Genomic DNA, 15,865 nt, shown 5'->3' on the forward strand with positions numbered 1-15,865 from the left:
GCAAAATGCAGGAAACAGCATTTCAGAGGGTCAAGATTTCAAAATTTCCCAGGGGAGCATGCCTCCGGATCCTCTAGAGGGATTGTCGCCTTCAACAGTTGACATGATGTTACATCAAACAAAATTGAAATGACGGGAAACAATTTCAGGCTGGGTTCAACACTGGATGGATGAATCTGGTTTGTCCCAGCTGGCAACAACCTCAAAATAACTTGTTTTGCTTCAAAATTTTGTTAGATCAAGGTATCTGCATGAACCTTCATCAGTAAAATCTTCCTTTTATGTTTCACTGTTCTTCTGCAGCTTCTTCTGGTTTCTACTTTGGCAGAAAAGATGGCCAGAGGAAATTACGACTGTCGCGTTATTTCAAGGTCGTTTGATGTGAGGTAAGATAAGATAGTACCTTTGGCTATATCTAGGCAACAAAAGTTAGGCAGGTTAGCTGATTGATAGGTAGAAATTGATTTGAAACAACTTTCAACAACAGAAACTGTGGCATGATAACGTTGTAACATACATCATATGACACTGGAAACACTTTGAATTCCAAGCTTGAGCCATGGCTCGTAACTCATCAAGACTGAGAGCCCTCAGCTTTGAAATTGCATGTGCAAGCATTAATGACATGGTTACAGGGCAACATGCGAACTCTGCTGGGGATAACTGTCATTAGGAGACGTCCCGATCATTCTTCATAGACTTCCTGTCAGGGGGTGTGGGACAATAATGTCAAGATTGAAAACAACATGCAAAATAAACAAAACATGGCCAAGCAATTCCCACTTTTTACATCTTTATAATATGTAATTCCCTTCAGTATTTCGTCAAGTTTTGAAAATTTGAATGAAAAATAACAGCACGATGTTCATTTGAATTGTACCGGTAATTTGTTGTAAATAACCTAAAAATATAGTGTGATACCCACAGCAAAAAGAGTCAACTTTGAAGAAAAATCCTCTAGAACCAAGTTCAACCAATGTGATAAAAACCCTATTTTCAATGTAATGTGGTGTCCCTAAGCCCTTAAATAAGTCTCTATTATATTGCAATGTACTTCACACATTATACAAGAAGGAAAAAATAATAATTTCTTGATGCACATAAGTTCCAGCCCATGAGTTTGCACTTCTCCTAAAGGCATATATTTTAATTAAACATCTGCTGGTATGTTATGACACCCTAGTGGCCACAACCACATCAACATATTTTGCCAGCCTTTATATAGGTTTCCCCATGGTATCTTTGCGATACAGATGTGTCATATATACATGCTGTACATTGATGATAGAAACCCTTGGTTGTATTCCCCCAGTTTCTGGGACATTTATTGATCTGCATCTCTGTGTTATCTTAATTGACATGCATCGCTTTCCCTATCTTGTCATATCTCAGAAAATTGAACCATGAATCAGTATCCCTGTACTGTTTCTCACTCATTCGTCTTGCACGGGTGGGTGATTCAGTAAGCTTCCAATGATATAAGGTTCTTGAAATTGTCATCGACAAATGTTGCAACCTCATGTATCGTTTGGATTCTAATTGTAGCTGTCGTCATACTTACAGTACTCATCGCCAAAAAAACAAAAAACAGCAATAAAATCACCCATTATAACAGACCATAATATACCGGTACTTACCTAATCTGTAAATACTTGCTTTAAGTAAGAAAATACTTATTTTTTTTACTTTTATGTTTCATTGTCTATTTACTTGCATTCTAGAGGCACAAATACATCAAGGTTATACAATCATTACACATGTATTTTTCAAAACTTCAGTAGATACAAGGTGGATGAACCCATATACGCCATCTAGGGATGGGCATCCCATAATAGAACTGTCCATCTCTGCCAATCTTGTACTCTGCTCTTTTGAGTCATTGGTTTACTACGTAGGTCCCTCCCTGTCCTGACATTTCCTCATCTTTGTGCTGATGTCTAGAACTGCCCACTGATGGAACTGGTATAGCAGCGGGAGGTCAGAACCTGACAGCCGCTGACAGAGTGAATCCTGATGATATGTCCTGGCAGGAAATGTGAACTGTGTGCTTTCATCATGCTACACGACATAGAATGGTAGCCTGTGCCAAGCCTTCCGTCACATTGTGAAAGCCACACATTACAACGCATCTCATTTTTGGCACAGGACTGAAAGTTAATCTTTCACATCACCAAATTAATATTGCGATCTAGTCAATCAAAGGTTCTTCAGGTTAATCAGCTAGTGAGTTAGAAGTTGAAATCTCAGGGCATTGTCATCAATATTGAATGACCATGTTAACTGATCCAACTAAAATTTTGTATTGGTTTTTCTTTAACCCAGATGTACTAGTATATCGTTTAGCTGACTACCACATGCACAGTAAGTACCTTTGTGATGTTTTGCAGATGCTAATGAACCATTTATTCAGAAACATTCATGGACACATCCTTATTTATGAAGTGTGTGACATCTTCCATTGACCGTTGGAGGTCATACAATGTACATATGATATCTTTCATCAGTGTGTTCATCAGTCTCAGAGGTGTAAAACAGACACAGAAGGCTGTAAACAAAACCACACCTGTGGTGAGACAATCTGATAACACCATAATTATCTCATCTTGACCCAGTTTCCCCTTCACCATTCTCCCTGGGGGCACCTCACAATCAATTCTTGTGTGCGATCAGCCCCCATCAGTCTACGGTGATGAATTGTTTATGTCATAAATACAGATCTCGATTGACTACTTCGGATTATCAAGGGATAACAGCAACATGTTTGACCCAAATCACAGGATAAGAGGGCTGCCTTTTATGGGTCACCTACTCTGAGACTTTTCAATTTTTCTTCAAACATGATGGCCTTTGAAATGGCAATAGAGATGTACTAGAGGGTCATTTTCCTTGTGTAATGGCTTTTCCAGTTGTGGACGATGGATATGAAGACATTCTTGATCTCCATTACAAGATGGCATGGATGATAGTACATACACTTTCTTCTTGAGATATATTCAATGAATGAATTTTCTATTAGTGGACTATAAAAGTAGGATCCATTGTACAGCAAGCTTGACCTATATTTTATACATTCTATGAGGAAAAATAACCCTGGTACATGTACAAGATACTGGTACATAACAACTTGAGGAACAACTTGGAATGGGACCGTGGTCACAGCACCACCTTGTGATCAATAAGAAAATTGCAGTCTACTTGCAAATGATTTGATACTTGTATAATTCATATGTTAAACTTGAAAATAATAATGTCAGATTAAGACTAGCCAAATAGATAAAAAGTATACGGCAGAACAGCACCAAACAAGAACAAAGAGTGACAACTAACATTGATTTAACAACAATTCAGCACCAAGGACAGAACCAACTTTGTCTGATATCCAACCGGACATCGGGTGTTTTAAAGACACCTGACAGACCCAAACAAACTGTGACACACACCTACCTTTCTCAGCATGACTAATTACTAATACATTGTAGTTATGGCCACTTAGATGGCAAATATGTTGCAGAAAGTGTAGGCTTACTGTAAAACCATAAGTTGAACAAAATCTATTTTACAACAATAACTTTCAAACCTACAAGTGTTCATATGAGCATGTAGTATCAGGGACTATAAACCCTTTTCACACAGGTAGAGAGGGTGATGCAGCCTTCCCAGAAACTGTGGCATCTAATATCAGCCTTTGCCTCTGTTGGGTAGTCCACTATATTGTGACGTTGCAATTACAGTAAATAAATGAAAGAAAATCATGAGGTTACCTTGGTGATGAGGACCCTGTAGTTCTCCATCATCTGTGGTCCGTTCTCATGGCAACCAGACAGCAGCTGCCACACCTCCCCCCTCAGAGCCTCGGGCACACCCTACAGGAGAACATGTTAACAACTTTTATAAGTTATACAAATAACTAGAAAGGCCAATATTTGCTTTGGAGCAAATACAGCGATGGGTTCACCACATTTTACCACATGGCAGGGAAAGAATGAGAAACACAAGGGAAAACAATGATTTAGTTTTAATTACATTGAAACTGTTGTTTTAGTTGTATGTTACTTCATATTATAGTTATACAGCTATAATATGAAGTAACATACAACTAAAACAACAGTTGGATAGCTATTCCCTACTTTATTGGTTAGGATTTTTAATTGCATAATGCAAACTGTTCATTTTTCAGAATAAAATAAAAAACGTTCATGCCCCGCATTCCAATGCTGGAGCAGAAAAGCTTGAAATACCTACCAAAACACTTGAATAAAGACATACTGTCAGTATGGAAATACTCTGTGCAGGTGTTAATCAAGTTAAATCCCAACAGCCAATCAGCAAGAAGTATAGAGGAAAGCTGCATGCCTATTGGTTGATGCCCTGCATTCCATTGTGATGACTCATGGTAAACACGGCACACTAACACAGTAATACATTTGCTATAACACAGCCAAAAAACTCAAATAAAACCATTCTAAAAGCCTGTATCACAAAAATTTAAAAAACGCCTAGGGGTATTTGCCCACTGTACCTCCATACCAAATTTCAGGACCTTAGGCCCTAAAATGAAGAAGCTGAATCCATTTAAAGATATGGCAGGAGGAGGAGGAGGAGAAGGAGGAGGAGAAGAAACATCAGAAAAAGCAATATGGGTTCACCACCACTTCGTGGTGTGGTGAACCCATAACTATGAACAAGTTACATATTGTACTAATGGTGCGACAAAATCATCTCCAAGCAGATCTTTTGGTGGCCACCGAAAGATCTGCTTAGAGATTAACAACAACACATTCAACATTACCCTTTCTTAGTACATACCCAATACAAATTTGGTGCCAGATGCCTGGCTTAAAATGTTGATAAAAGGTTTCTAAAGAAAAAGTCCCTAGTTTAGGAGGCCTCAATTTTTGAGCATAAAAAAGCTAAATATGCTTAATCCAAAATGTATAGAAAATTGAGATTTCAGGTCCCCATTGAAGCAAAGGCCAAGTTTGTAAGACCACAGCTCTCTTTTCATAACCTAAAACAGACGATATTTCCCCGAGGAACACAGATTATTCCTGACCTTCCTGCAGAGCTGGTGCAGCTGTTTAGGCCTGGTGCTGAGGTTCTGTCTCCACTTGGCCAGCATGTCTCCCCATGTCTCCAGGATGTCCCCTTCACACTCCTTACTCACATCACCTGAACCACTCAGCAGGGGCTCGTCGTTTTCTGAAGATCAAGGACGAATGAATGGTTTATTTACATCATCATTATCATTACAGATCATACAGTGACAGCCTTCAATGGCTCCAGGATGTCCCCTTCATCACACTCCTTACTCACATCACCTGAACCACTCAGCAGGGGCTCGTCGTTTTCTGAAGAATGCAGACGAACGAATGGTTTATTTATATCATCATCATTACAGATCATACGGTGGCAGCCTTCAATAATTGATGTAAACTATGATTTTCCATTAAAGAATACATACATAAACTAAGCATTTCAAATCTTACATGTGCTCTCTTACTGCTTATTTGTGGTGCTAACCCTTTTTTTGTTGAGTAGGTCTACCAGGAAGGGTAATGCGCTCTTGCAATATCTAGTGGTTCTACATTTGAACTGTGTTATCTGGTCTCTAGACCTAAGATACTTGCCACGAAGAGTGACAAGAACACATGTCCGGCAATATCTTTTCCTTCATAACTTTTGAAAACTGTAGATGGGATGTCATCTTTACACAATGCAAATATAACCTTAAAAAATATTCTGCCTAATTACTATTTACAATATATTATACAATATATATACGTATGTTCTCCTGATGTGCTGGGAAGACCTTTATGATGGTTACCACCCTTCATTAGGCATGCGTGACTCCAATCTACAAGAAAGGATGCAGAACAGATCCGGCTAACTACAGACCGGTGTCCTTGACATCCATAATCTGCAAGATGCTAGAAAGATTCATATCAGATGCTATACTAGAACACATGAGAGTCAACAACCTCACATGCGAACAACAACATGGATTCTCCAAGGGTAAATCCACAGTCACAAACCTACTAGAGGCACTGGATGTGTGGACGGAGGCCTTGAGCCACGGTGTACCGGTGGATATTATCTTCTTGGATTACGCTAAAGCGTTCGACACGGTTCCACATGAGAGGTTGATCAACAAAGTAGAATCCTTCGGCATAGCAGAGAACTTGCTACTGTGGATTAGAAACTTCTTGACGCACCGGAGACAGAGAGTCGTAGTCAACGGCCAAGCATCCAGCTGGAAAGCGGTGACGAGTGGCGTACCACAAGGGTCAGTGTTGGGACCGCTTCTTTTCTCAATGTTCGTCAGTGACATACCCGATGAGCTACATAACTTTGTTTCCTTGTTTGCGGACGACACAAAGATCTACGCCATTGCACATGGGTGTGAAAGCCAGGCCAAGACACATGCGACTCAAGAACTCCACACGAGCCAGACCATAACACATGCGACCCAAGAAATCCACACGAGCAATATACACTCCACATGTCTACAGGCTGACTTGAATACTTTGCAGAGATGGTCATCTAGGATGCAGATGAAGTTTCATCCTGACAAGTGTAAAGTAATGCACCTGAGAAGAAGAAACCCCACACACGAGTACACTATGACAAAGGAAGATGGAACACTCCACACGCTGAAGGTGACACATGAGGAGAAGGACTTGGGGGTGACGATTGACAGTAACCTCAAGTTTAGCACACACGTCCAGGTTCAAGTAAACAAGGCCAACAGAGTTCTGGGTGCAATTAGGCACACCTTCAAGTACCTGGACAAGGAGGCTTTTCTACCTCTTTATAAGAGCTTAGTCCGTCCACATTTAGAATATGCAACCGTGATATGGTGTCCTACAACCAAGAGAGACAGGGACAGTGTCGAAAGAGTGCAGAGAAGAGCTACAAAGCTTGTGGAGTCAGTGTCCCACTTGCCTTATCCCCAGAGGCTCCAGGCTCTCCAGTTACCGACACTCAACTTCAGACGACAAAGGACAGACGTGATCCAACTTTACAAAATCACACACGGGTATGACAAAGTAAGAGTTGGAAACAGCTGCAGTATTTGTAGAGGGACCATGTTTGAACCCAGTCTTTCAACCACCACACGGGGCCACTCCTTCAAGTATCAAGTACAAAAATCACACGGGACGAGGAAGTGCTTCTTCTCTTCAAGAGTCACAAGTGTGTGGAACTCTCTTTCCCAGGAAGCAGTGTCCAGCAAATCAGTAAATGAGTTCAAGAACCATATCGCACACGAGTGGAAGAATCACCAGGATATGTACAACTACACCTTTACGTACTGATCACAGAAGAAGAACTGCTACCGCCGAAACTACCCGAAGTGCGGTCTCATTACCCATACAGGGTACCTATTGACCGGCTACAGGTGAGAAATACAGGTGAGAAATTAGTGATGTGAATGTTTCTTTTTAGTCAATATAGATTTCAAGTGGTGATGTGGAAAATGCTCCATTTTCAATCAATCTTTTTTGCTTCTACATAAACCATTGACATTTTCAAATATCTATTTCAGTTATTTCTGATCACAACTAGAAATGTCTCATATATTTATAGTTAAAGACTACCTAGCTTTCCTGTTACGACTGCCCATGATTATGATGATAACACAGAGACAAGCATAAATGTTACACAACCTTTATGTAATCTCTAACTACATCCAGACTTTTCATTATTTCTCCCCTCCCTCTCAGATCCCTCTCATCATGATAATCACAAGAAAGGAACAAAAACAAATTTCCTTCTTGCTGTGACACATGTAGCTTCCTACATGCTACACCACCATAATTTTGATTCAATCACAGGTTAATGCAGTTACATAAGAATTCAATTATCATAATAACTGATTTTTTCCGGATGATGACGTTATGTAACCTTTGATGCTGACTATTATGTCCCAAGTATACACTTCATGTACCTGTGTAGACATCTATAATTACAAGACATAATAATCCTCAACATGGCATTGCAAATACATGTACCTAGTGGGAGGTAACATACCCTAGAAGAATCACAGGGGTCACCTTGAAAAACAGAACATCTGATTTCACAGAGACAGACAGTATTTCGGCAGTCCTGACACTGTGGAAAATACCGACCCACCTTTGGAATATTCAACAACAATGGCCTGGTCTTGTGTGTACGCGACATGTTCCTGATTCATGGCGTCTGGCTGGAGGCATTTACAGTGAAAGAGCTGTGCCAAATGCAACATGCTTCACCTCGCTAACCGATTTAGCATTCTGAATACCCCATGCCAAGACAAGACAAAATCCAATATAATTTGGGCCCGCTGTCGTCTTTCCCATTCAACCTGCTTTGGTGTAATCAAATGGAAGAAAATATCTGTCAAAAAAATTCTAGCATGTTACCTTCTGATTTCAACCTGGCAGTTGCAATTTGCATGTTTTCAGGCCTTGGAGATAATTATAAAGATAACAATGATAATCGTTCTTGTCTATATTTCAATCTGGGAAGCACTTGACACTGAGCCAATGTTACGCAGCAAAAAGACGTGATCAGTATTCTCCACACATATAAACAGAAGGCTGACTGCAAATGTAGATACACACTGGACACTGCCTATCCATCTGCCTTTGTACCAGTGACCTACAGAGGTGGGGGGCAGTAAGTTCTGACGGTGTACGTAGAACATCAATGAGCAGAGGCAGCTGCAACACAAACTGATGTGTCTTATCACCTGTCTGGAGCAAACCTGTCCTATTGGGTGAATGATTATGTCCGTGCAACTTGTTGGTTGTCCATTTTTTAATAGTATTTGAAAAACACACAAACATGCACTCATGCACACAAACACTCTCTCTCAACTGTGTGACAACACACAACACACACACACATACACACAAATACCAACTTACTTTATCATAATATTTCTTGTTGTATTTATCATTGCATTTCTATATCTTTTTTTACCCATTTCATCAATGCAAAATGAAACAATTCGCTTCCCTCTCACCAGTTCTCACCAATAATGCAGTACAATGTATATTCAGAAATCAAGTTCACATTCTATATAAGTAGAAAACTATATGCACATCATATTTCACACCAGTTTGTGACACATGCAAACACTAGGATTAAAAAGGAACGTACCATCTTCCTCCTCGATGGCAGGGGTGGCCGGGGTAGGTGAGGTTTGCATGACAGCGGGCGGGCTGCGGGCCGGGGACAGCGGCAGGTTCATGCTCGCTTTTTTTCTGTCGATCTCCGACTGACTCTCCAGGCTCAGGACTTCATACAGCTTCTCATTCGGACTGCTTCCCTCAATCTACAAACAAAAACCAATTCTTATTTCATTAACTCTGTAACAAGACAATACTAGGGCAAACCCAGGCCCTGAGTTCAAATCTGAGCAACCGCAAAAGCTGATGACTTATTCGTTGTTCTTCAGCTAAGAATATGTAGAAATCTAACATTTCTTTGTAAATGCAGAATATTTGTCAAAATTTACCTGTGGCCCATTCTTCATTTAAAAGTATTTAAAGATCAGGAGTATAAACCTGTTGTTTAAAGCTCTATAGTGATTATGCCCCAACTGTACTTGGTGGCAATCCCACTCTAGTTCTAGGGAAAAAAGTTTTGAACATTTCAATCCTTGGTATTCTAAAAAACTTGTTTTACCTGCTTGAGCCTGAGGTTGTACTGTTCGTGGAAAGTCTTCTTGCTGAAGTACCAGAAGCGCTCGCTGGAGGGGTAGATCTGAGCCTTGGTCTCCACCACGAACCTCACCGGCTCCTGAATCCCCGTGATCACAAGGTCAATGGCGATGGTCATGAACACTCGGGTGTCTGAGGGAAACAGAGAAACATTGTAAGTTTCTTGTAATGCAGTAAAAAAAAATTAAATAAAAGAATGAAATGTTTAAGCAAGCTAAAAAATATCCTTAAAAACGTAACTCAATCTTACACCAAGCAAGAGCATGCTATATGTGATCTAGTTGTTATCATTCTGGACCATGGCTTAATGTCCCGTCCTAAGGACTGTGACCGGTTACAGTAGCATGCATGTTGAGTGAGTGACAGCATCCAGGATTCAAACTCCCAACCTCTTAGTCCAGAGGCAGGGTTGCTAACCACTGGACTAGACTATGCATGCAACAAAACCATTGTGTTGCCTTACTTTTTGGAGTCTCTGTGTTGAGCACCACAAACTGTGGGTCAGAAGGGTTCCAGTTGCCTGAGATGAGGTAAGACTTGCCATCCGCACTGTTCCCCATCGAGTCCTGGGGAACAAAACATGTTAGTCATCCATAATGAAGTTTTTATACTTAAGATCAACACAGCAAAGACACGTTCAACTCAAATCATCACTCCTGAAGAAGGTTGACAGAAGAGCAGCCCAAAATTTGAGGTGAGCTGTCTTTACTTTGTTGATCTAAGTATCAAAACTTCATTATCCAATTTACCAACACAGATATGCTACTAGTCATTATAGTCATCTACTTCTGCTGTATGGTCATCTTAGTGCACTTTAAGTATTAAAGTAAAATTGGTAGCAGTGCTACTGTCAATTCAATGTTAGCCTAACTGTACAAATTCAATTACAAGACATGCTTGCATTTAAACTGCTGGATTGGCTTGTTGGATTCTGCACACTTTGCCTATCTGTACAACTCATTTTACAGAAACACCACTTTGCCTAACACTACTGAAGCGACTGTTTGCCTCACTAACAAAGCTGATGTTTTCTAACTATATTTCTTCCTGAGATAGTTGAGCTGCTGCAAAGTAATGTTTGCCCTGATCTTATTCCCACTGGTCCTGAAGCATATTGTTATTGTTTAGTCAACAAGTGTTGCAATATACAAGTTGTTTGTAGTTGCACCTCCTTACTTGTATTACATGTATGTATAACAGTTACTGTAGGTGTCAATTAAACATTACAGCTGTGGCAGACCTAGATAGGTGGGCAGCAGGCACACCATAGCACCCTGACTATACCTTTGAAAAAATAGTTTTGCTACAGCTAACAGTTTTGCAGTTAGGTAGTTTTTCCCTTCTTGTCTGCACTTAAAATCCCATGCAGCTACCACCAATATCAACTGAGTTTTTACAAACAGTATCAACAGATCTACTAGCACACCCCAAGCAACACTTCACCTGGAGTTTTAATACAAGCAACAGTGCATCTTCATTCAACCCACGGACCTTATGCCATCTCTCGTCAAGTGTACAGCAGACAGAGTGATTGTTGTCCCTCCCTACATCATGTAGACCCAAGAAGTGTGCCACTACAACCCACGAACCTTACGGCACCTCTCACCCAGCACCGTAACAGACCTGACCGTGTGTCCCTACCCCCCATCCAATCTTATCACAGACAGGCACAGTTGAAGTGTGGGCCGGGCTCACCATGTCCAGCAGGTGCATGTCACTGTGTTTCACATTCCTCCCTGGACATAGCAGCAGACCAAAACACCTGCAGGGGGTAGATGATAAATATGATAAATATTATAATGGGAATGTGATAAAGATGATATCTTAAGAACTGAAACTGTCACATTTTCTGTGCAGACTTGCAGAGGAGGTTTACAGAAAAAAACATGTTGAGGTTTTCCTCACCGCTCGATGGTTAGGTCCTCGTTGGAGAGCTGTTGCACGTTGATGTTGATCTTCTTCTGAAGGTCTTTCCTCAGTTTGAAGAACTGCTTGTCCTGAAGACATCCAAAAAAGGGAGAACAGTATGATATACAGTTGTCCAAACATTTCAACATGTCAAACTTTTAACTATCATAGATTCAAACTCGTTTTTCCCACAAATATTTCTCCAGTAACACTGTAATAATGCCCTTTCATAATTGTACTGGTTAATGGGTTAGGCAACTGGTTACTGGCTTTGGCAGCTGGTTACTGGGTTAGGCAGCTAGTTACTGGGTTAGGTAGCAGGTCACTGGGTTAGGCAGCTCAACCAGGTTATTGGGTCAGGCAGCTGGTTATTGGGTCAGGCAGCTGGTTACTGGGTTGGACAGCAGGGAGAAGTTTAACCCCTTACCCGAGGCACGGCACTGTAGGTTGCCCTCCCATCATCCTCCTTGACCTCCAAGGTCACGTCGAAACGGAACAGATCCTCGTCGTCTCCGCTGGGTTCGTACACGCCCAGGCTGCGGGGTGACTTGGGCACAGCCTTGAAGGCTCGCGCAAAGCTGAACATGATCTTGGGAACCTGCGTGGTGACAAAGAAACATGCAGTAAGTTCTACATGCAAAAATAACTAATTCTGTATTTCTCCTTTTGCAGTTTTGTCAACAGGATTGCAATTTTACCGGAAACCAACCATGACCTTGTTTTACCTTTCCTATACCCCTATATCCTCCCAAACAATGCTGACCAAGGAAATTTTGCCTAACTTTATCCAACTCTACTGCCCCTGTTCATATGCCAAATAAAGGTCAGCCCTTGAGATATCACAACTTACTTCTACCTACAAAACAGGGTTACTTACTTATTGTGCACATGTGTACATGCAACCTACATGTATTACAGAAGCTTTAGAAATTAGATACCGAAAAAGTCTGACATCCTTTGTAACTGAAAAGCAAGTTATAGCTGTTACTGACATCAAACCATTCCAAAACTTTGCAACATTTAGTGAAATGTCCTGTTTATATATAACTACTACCTCCAGGTAAGAAAACAAATCGGTGACAAGCGGACACATGGCATGGTGCCAATAACATGTCAATTTGATTTCAGTGTGCCAAGCTCTGAAATGTTAGAATCCTGAGAAAACCCATTTTCAGTTATCAAAATAACACCAAACTGTCCACTGAAATTTTCATGTCCAAAGAGAAATTTGATTAAATCCAGTCAGTTATGATATCTGAACTGCATAGTCTCCAAAATTAGGTTGCCATAGCAATATTAGACAATTAACGGCATACATACACAAAAGACATTAAATATCCACACAAACAAAATCATATTTACACAATTTAACAGTATGCAATATGGAGTGTTTTACCTGTTACTGTGTTAGCCAATCTGCATATCACAAGTGCTCCATCGTCTACTCAACAGATCGTTTTTTGTCACCTAATTACTGAAGTACAGCTTAGCTCTCACAAGTGATACTCGACACACACGTGTGACTAACACCATGCCCAGGCAAACTGATTCAGTCACTTGGCTTGTGATTGATTCTGGTCAGAATTAGGACAACTGTTACACATTGCCACCATAACTCAATTTTTTATTACAACAAGGCATGAATGTTCTAATTGTAAACCTACATGCCGGACCTGGTTGTCACTCAAGAACAGAGCTTAGAAATACAGTTTGAACCAACCTGCATCTACATGTAAAATAGGGCACAACCCACCTGTTTCACATGCAGTACATGTGCCTGTCAAATTACCCTACACGTACATACAAGTGGTGGGTAGGTTTCTCTAGACGTCATCCCATGCTACTTGAGATCCTGTCCTGTTAATTCCCACTACAAAATTACTGTGCAGAATCTCAGACATAACAAGTGCACAACTTCACAGGGGACACATTCAAAGTGGGCTAGGCTTAAATGCAGTCTCAAGAGCAGAAGTTCTAGATCAATAGATTTTACTTTCAGAATACCAAAAAGTAATTGTGTTGGCAACTTGACATTGAGTTTGGACTAGGTTTGTAATGTGTGAGTGGAGAGTTGCTCATCAGTTTTCTGCCTTAATATCAAAATTTCCCTCTTGCTTTGAGCCAAAAAATGACCTAGATCTTTCAATTCCAATCATAATTACTTATCATTTACTTATGGTAGTTACTAACCCTGCGGCCCCAACAATTGTTGGGTTGCACATACAGTACCATCCATATAGCACCCTGTACAGGTACAATTTAGGGGTATTTTTCGTGCAACGCATCAGAGCACAGCAAAACGCAACATACATAAGTAACTATGCCACCACAGGGCAAAGAAAGTCAGGGGTCTATGACCTGACTAAGACATGAAATTGTTGAAAAATATTGTGTAAAAAATGCCAGCAGGACAAGGGCTAATAATTGAACACACAGTTTGACAGAGGTTCCAAGTAAAAGTGAACTCACAGCCTCCAGCAGCTGACACCTGTACACATGGCACTGGAACAGGTCCGAGTTGCCATGACTACTGGTGAAGGCGAAGCAGTCCTTCTCCCTGGTCTCCTGTTTCCCGCGGCAGCAGAACAGGATACGGTGGACGCGGTAGTGCGCGATCTCAGCTCCGTCTGGCTCCAGAACCCTGGGAAACATGCATGGGTAACATTGTTGTCAGAGAGATACTGTAGCTGCACTTCAGATCAATTCTGCTAGAAGGACCACAGAGGGCTGATGTGGAGGCTTTGCCTATACTAGTATAGTAGTAAGTGATAGATTGCACTTTGCTATTGACTGTTGGGCTACAAGTCAACTGTTTCCTGACACACATTTCCTAACAATTCTTAGTTATTTGGTTTTGACATTCTTTACAAACATTCAAATAGAGATGGGCACCACCCCTATATACAATGTATATATTCCCCATGGAGTTAAACAGGACCTTTCTTACAAACCTGCATGAAGTTTGATGAGCATGATGACAAAGAAAAAGAATTAGTTCAATAAAGTTACCTGGAACAAAAGAAAAATTAAGCAACCCTCATGAATCAAATAGTTAGAGGGCAGGTTGACTGGGAATAGAACCCCGGACCCACCTGACAGTTCCCTCGGAGGTGGTGGGTACAGACAGGACCACGTCGATGGACATCTGTGAGGACTCGCGCAGGATGGACATGCAGCGCTGGGCCTCCATCTCGCTGCGGGGGGCGTTCACGGCGGAGCAGCCCAGGTACGTCACCCCGTTAAAGATCACACACTCCTCGTCTGCACAGGGGGTGGGGGGCTCTGAGGTGGAGCGCAAGCGAGCTGTGGTAGGGAATACAGGAAGGAACACTGAGCTATCTTGCAGACTTTTACAAACAATTTTAGTACCAAAGTTTAGGTCTTCCATCCAGCATTCTAGCGAGCCTGAAATTTTTCCCCATCTCAATTTTGTTTTCTGCAATATCATGCCGAGCACCGAGTGTGACAATTCAAGGGAAGTCCAACAGCATGCTTTCCTGGAAAATTTTGAAATCTTGACTCTCTGAAACACTATACAGACAAAGGACACATGCCCCACAGGAAAACAGTCCCCACCTTCCTTCCCTGCCTTCTCACTCTCCTCCAGCTCAGCTTCAGTCCCGCTCTTGGCAGCGGAGTCTGTCTCGGCGCGAGGGCGGTTACTGATGGTCTCCGTCGTGTCCGAGGCCTCACTGTTCCCGGACGCCATCCTGGCTCGCTGTCGGTTCTCGATGTTGCTCGGAACGGACCCGTCGTCTTCTGATTGGTCGCTGAGCACCTCCTCCAGGTGCTGCTGCAGCTCTTCCTCATTTCCATTCCCACAAATCTGAAGTGGAAAAATAGAAAATGTCCAGAAATACTTTTTTACACGTGTATAAATTATATTTAGTTCATTTGTATTTTTATATTTCTACAACTGTTCGCTATGAGTGGCGCACCTGAAATAAAGAAATTCAGTTCAATTACTTTAACTTTAAGATTCTATGAACAGAAGCAATTGGAATATGCCATAAATAATGTCTAATTCTAAGTGCTTAGGCCAGTAACTGGCCTATTAGTATTACTCCCTCCGTGAGTTGTCTCCAGGCCCTTTCTTTGATACTTCTTAAACTGAGTCCAGAGTCCTTGTAATCTTTTTCTTGAGTCTAAATCCTTAAACGTAATTGAAATAACAAGTTTGAAGATGCTATGAGTTACCTTCAATCCAAGCTCCTCACTTGACTTCCCAGCAGCCTCCATGTTCTGTTGGGTAT

At 41.3% G+C, this 15,865-nt stretch overlaps 1 protein-coding gene across 2 annotated transcripts in view; it reads right to left on the bottom strand.

The window, feature by feature from the left end:
* The window catches only part of LOC109484450 (rab GTPase-activating protein 1-like), an 89,400-nt gene that overhangs the window by 69,444 nt on the left and 4,091 nt on the right, over nucleotides 1-15,865 (bottom strand). Inside the window, exons 1-12 of one of the 2 annotated variants that reach the window (XM_019787713.1) lie at nucleotides 15,810-15,859; nucleotides 15,189-15,438; nucleotides 14,705-14,915; nucleotides 14,082-14,253; nucleotides 12,040-12,210; nucleotides 11,610-11,701; nucleotides 11,400-11,466; nucleotides 10,168-10,270; nucleotides 9,670-9,836; nucleotides 9,142-9,316; nucleotides 5,054-5,199; nucleotides 3,762-3,863 (exon numbers count right to left, since the gene is read on the bottom strand). In XM_019787713.1, coding sequence (XP_019643272.1) covers nucleotides 3,762-3,863; nucleotides 5,054-5,199; nucleotides 9,142-9,316; nucleotides 9,670-9,836; nucleotides 10,168-10,270; nucleotides 11,400-11,466; nucleotides 11,610-11,701; nucleotides 12,040-12,210; nucleotides 14,082-14,253; nucleotides 14,705-14,915; nucleotides 15,189-15,438; nucleotides 15,810-15,851 — 1,698 coding nt within the window. In that variant the 5' untranslated portion in view covers nucleotides 15,852-15,859. Of the gene's footprint in view, nucleotides 1-3,761; nucleotides 3,864-5,053; nucleotides 5,200-9,141; nucleotides 9,317-9,669; nucleotides 9,837-10,167; nucleotides 10,271-11,399; nucleotides 11,467-11,609; nucleotides 11,702-12,039; nucleotides 12,211-14,081; nucleotides 14,254-14,704; nucleotides 14,916-15,188; nucleotides 15,439-15,809; nucleotides 15,860-15,865 lie in introns of those variants that run through there. The other variant, XM_019787712.1, reaches the window with a different exon arrangement.

Source organism: Branchiostoma belcheri, unplaced genomic scaffold, assembly GCF_001625305.1.
Source record: "Branchiostoma belcheri isolate BF01 breed outbred unplaced genomic scaffold, Haploidv18h27 scaffold7, whole genome shotgun sequence".
In the NCBI taxonomy this organism is placed as follows: domain Eukaryota; kingdom Metazoa; phylum Chordata; class Leptocardii; order Amphioxiformes; family Branchiostomatidae; genus Branchiostoma; species Branchiostoma belcheri.